The sequence below is a fragment of the Corvus brachyrhynchos genome, unplaced genomic scaffold, assembly GCF_000691975.1.
Source record: "Corvus brachyrhynchos isolate BGI_N302 unplaced genomic scaffold, ASM69197v1 scaffold72, whole genome shotgun sequence".
NCBI classification, from domain to species: domain Eukaryota; kingdom Metazoa; phylum Chordata; class Aves; order Passeriformes; family Corvidae; genus Corvus; species Corvus brachyrhynchos.
Genome location: NW_008236763.1, coordinates 2,492,316 through 2,495,963, shown reverse-complemented (window position 1 = coordinate 2,495,963; position 3,648 = coordinate 2,492,316). Strand labels below are relative to the sequence as shown.

Below are 3,648 nucleotides of genomic sequence, written 5' to 3'. Positions count from 1 at the left end.
CCCCCATCCCATCCCATCCCATCCCATCCCATCCCATCCCATCCCATCCCATCCCATCCCATCCCATCCCATCCCATCCCTCCTGGGCAGCCAGGTTTGGATACCACTACCAAATTCCTTCCCAGGATATTTTTTGCTGCTTTTCTGGGTTGGTTGGGTTTTTTTTTTTTGGCAGGAAGATTTTCTTTTCCCAAGGGGAAAAGGCACCTGAGCATCCCCCAGCAGGAGCCAAGGGCCGAGCAGAGACCCCAATTCCCTGCACCCAACGCTCCAGCTCCACTTCCCAAATTCCCAGGGCCGCTCTGTCCCTGCCCTGGCAGCTTTTATCCATCCTCATAAACTCACTAAGTTGCTGCATCCCCCAGCTCAGCGTGGGGATATTCCAGCTCCTTCCCACTGCTATTTCGGTCTGTCCCCCCAGGAATCCAGGATTGTTCCCTGCCATTGTATCCCAGGCTCCTTTGGAGCAGCCTGAGCACAATGGAGTGTCCCACACTTCCCCTGGGAAAGCACCTTCCGGACAAACACATCCCTCTCCGAGGAACATTTTCCTGATTTCCAGCCCCTTGGAACGGGCTGGATGATGAAATTTCCGTTCTGTGGGAGAACTGAATTTTAAAACATGGGGGTTTTGTTCCAAAATCGGGATGAAAAGGCAAAAAATCTTTCTCGTCAAATGAAAGATTTCGGCTGGGAGCGATCCAAGCGCTTTGTTTTGATTATGCTGAGCTGCCTCATTTTCCCAAAGCAAACCCATTTTGCTTCAATAACATCGGCACAACTCCACTGTCAGCTCCGCACGGAGCACTTGTGCCAGAGTCAGATTGAGACATTTCCACTCTAAACAAAAGCAAGAGCTCGAAATGAATCATTTCAGCTCGTGCCTTGTCAGAATCCACACAAAAACCGGGATGGAAATGTGGGATTTGGCCATTTTAAAACCAAGCTGCTGCTCCTGGTTTCCATTTCTGTCGTTAACTCTTTTCATCCATGTCCCTGGAGGTTTAAAAAACCATTCCCATCATCTTCCTCTGCTGCTTCCACCTTGAAAAGGGTCAGCAGTTTGGAGCTGAGCTGCTCCCAGCATCTCCAGTGGGTTGGGATGGAACAAACAGGGAATAAAAGTAGCTCCCTCCGTGAGGATTTGGGAAAAGCAATCACAGACGTCCAACTGCCCGCTCTGCATCTGTTGTTTAACCCTTATCCCCAAACCCATGGGTCTCCCAGCCTCCCTGCAGTATTCCTGGTGTTCCTCCACAGCCTGTGGGAATCCTGGGAATTCTGTATTCCACCCACCCGCCCGTGCATGCAACACTTGAGCGTGTCCGGATGCACAAACCCAGCTCAAACCCACAATCCATGTGGTGCCATCCCACCCCAAAAATACCCACAGGACACTGCTGGGGACAGAGAGGGGGCTGGAAATCCCCATCAGTGCTCCCAGAATGTGACACATCATCGGGCTCAGAGCAGGTGTTAAACTCTGCTTCCAAACTAAATTGGTTTGCTCGGAGTCCTCTGGCTCTGGAGTAACTAAAAGCTCATTTCCCATGGCACAGGCAGAGCTGGAGGTAATTAAAGCTGCCTCTCCTCCCAGGCTGGGCAGTTTTTGGGTAACTCTGCTCAGAAACTCATCCCAGCACCTGCCCAGCTGCTTCACCTGCCTGAGCTCCTCCCACAGGTAGCTGGGAGGGCCTCAAAACCCTTGGATAGGGGGAAATGGGGATGTTCTAGGAATTTAATAAATGGGGAAAGCCCAAGGGAAGCAGCTACAGCTCCCTTTGCCTGGTGCTGATGGAGAGGTGCCAAACCAAGGGCTGCTCAGTGGCCAGGGACGGGAGAAGGGGAGCCTGCACAGCCTCAGCCTCTGACAGCTCAATTCCAGAGGGAAGGAGCTGCCAGGCAGGTCCTTCTGGTAGGATCACCCATTTTACTGCAGGAGCCCCCTGGGGACAGCAGGCCCCTCATCTCCCTCCCAAAGGAAGAATTTTACACCTGCTGGGATCTCCAGGAAAAATAAAAAACTGAGAAACACCCTGATCCCTTCTGCCCTGTCAGCCATCACTGACGGATAACATCCCTGCAAATCCCCTGCTGCCAGGCCCTCCCCGCACCACCAGCTCCTCCCCAGCTGAGCATGAAGGAAAAACTCTGGATCTGAGCAGAGTTTGCTGGTCCAGCTCCTGCCTTTGTCCCAGAGAGTTCAGACAAATCCCTGAATCCATCCAGCGGTGAAGTGTCCTGGTGGAAACCGGATTTGGCAACAAATGCACCTTTCCTGTGGAGCAGCACAGCCGTCCCTGTGCCTCCTCCCACTGCCAGGACCCCCCAACACCACAAACCCCTGCAAATCCCCGGAGCAGGGATGTTCCCAGCTGGATATTCCTGGCTGCAGCACTCACATTGATGAGGGCCATGATCCAGAAGGCGTAGGACACTCGTGTCACCACCATGCCCTTCATGGGCAGGTCGTAGTGGGACAGGTTCCCCGGGTGGTGCGGCACCAGGGACTTGCGGATGTGCGGGAGGTTGCTGGAGGCGTTGGCCGTGCCGTTGGCCAGGATGCAGTTGGTGTCCGACAGGAAGGGGTCAGCGATCAGGGGGCTCAGCAGCGCCCCGAAGCCCACGAAGAAGTGCAGGGCCTGCAAGAGGTGAGGCAGTGGAGCAGGAGGGAGGCAGAGCCCTCCAACACCTCCTCAGAATCACAGAATCAATTAAGCTGGGAAGGACCTTTGAGGTCAACGAGTCCAACCTGTGACTTGACCCCACCCTGTCACCAGACCATGGGGCTCGGTGCCACAGCCAGGCCTTCCTCAAACACCTCCAGAGGTTGTTCCTCCACCATTTCAATGCCCAACCACCCTTTCTGGGAAGAAATTCCCCCTAATGTCCACCCTAAACCTGCCCAGGGAGGGTGAGGGCCCCGCTCTCACCTGCAGGAAGATGGCAGAGTCCTTCTGGTAGATCTTGACGAGCTGCATGTTGGAGATGGTGTCAATGCAGCCCATGGCCAGCCCGGCCACGGCCATGACCACGGCCAGCACCACCACGTTGTGGCACAGCGGGATGATGGCGAATACCAGCGAGATGGCCAGGGACGAGGCGAAGAGGGCGAGCAGGGACTGGGCCAGCCTGGGGCGGGGAAAGGTGGGACAGGATCAGCGCCACCAGTGCCACCACCAGAGCTGCAGCCACACCACCCCCACCCCCACCCCCCCCCCGGGAGCTGCAGCTCCAACGCCAGCAGCTCCAGGTTTTCTGGTGAGAGGAGGGAGATGCTCCACACCCCACAGCCCAGTGTCACCCCTGCAGCAGCTCTGGGGCGCTGCCACCTCCTGCCTGGAGGGTGATGCCTCCAAGGGGCAGATTTTGCACCCAGCTTTTGAGGAGAAGAGCAACCATCCCTCCAAACCCGCATTCAGGGCAGGATAACAACCTGTCCTTTCAGGCCGGGCATGGAGACGGAGGGATGTGGGGCTGTGCAGGTGAGGCCCCATCCTGACTGTGGAGCAGCTCCAGGGCTGGTGGCGATCCCAGAGCTGCCTGGAGGTGCTGGCCTGCTCCCAGGGAAGCGGCTGCAGCTCCCTCTCCGTGCCCTGTGCCCCGTTCTGGCAGCGCCATCCCTGCTCCCAGCGGGACACGCTGGGA

At 56.5% G+C, this 3,648-nt stretch overlaps 1 protein-coding gene across 1 annotated transcript in view; it reads right to left on the bottom strand.

Annotated features, from left to right (window-relative positions):
* The window catches only part of MFSD4A (major facilitator superfamily domain containing 4A), a gene marked incomplete at its 5' end in the record, with an annotated part of 17,481 nt that overhangs the window by 8,652 nt on the left and 5,181 nt on the right, over window positions 1-3,648 (bottom strand). The window contains 2 exons of the mRNA XM_008644814.2: window positions 2,403-2,642; window positions 2,934-3,132. Coding sequence (XP_008643036.1) covers window positions 2,403-2,642; window positions 2,934-3,132 — 439 coding nt within the window. The remainder of the gene's footprint in view (window positions 1-2,402; window positions 2,643-2,933; window positions 3,133-3,648) is intronic.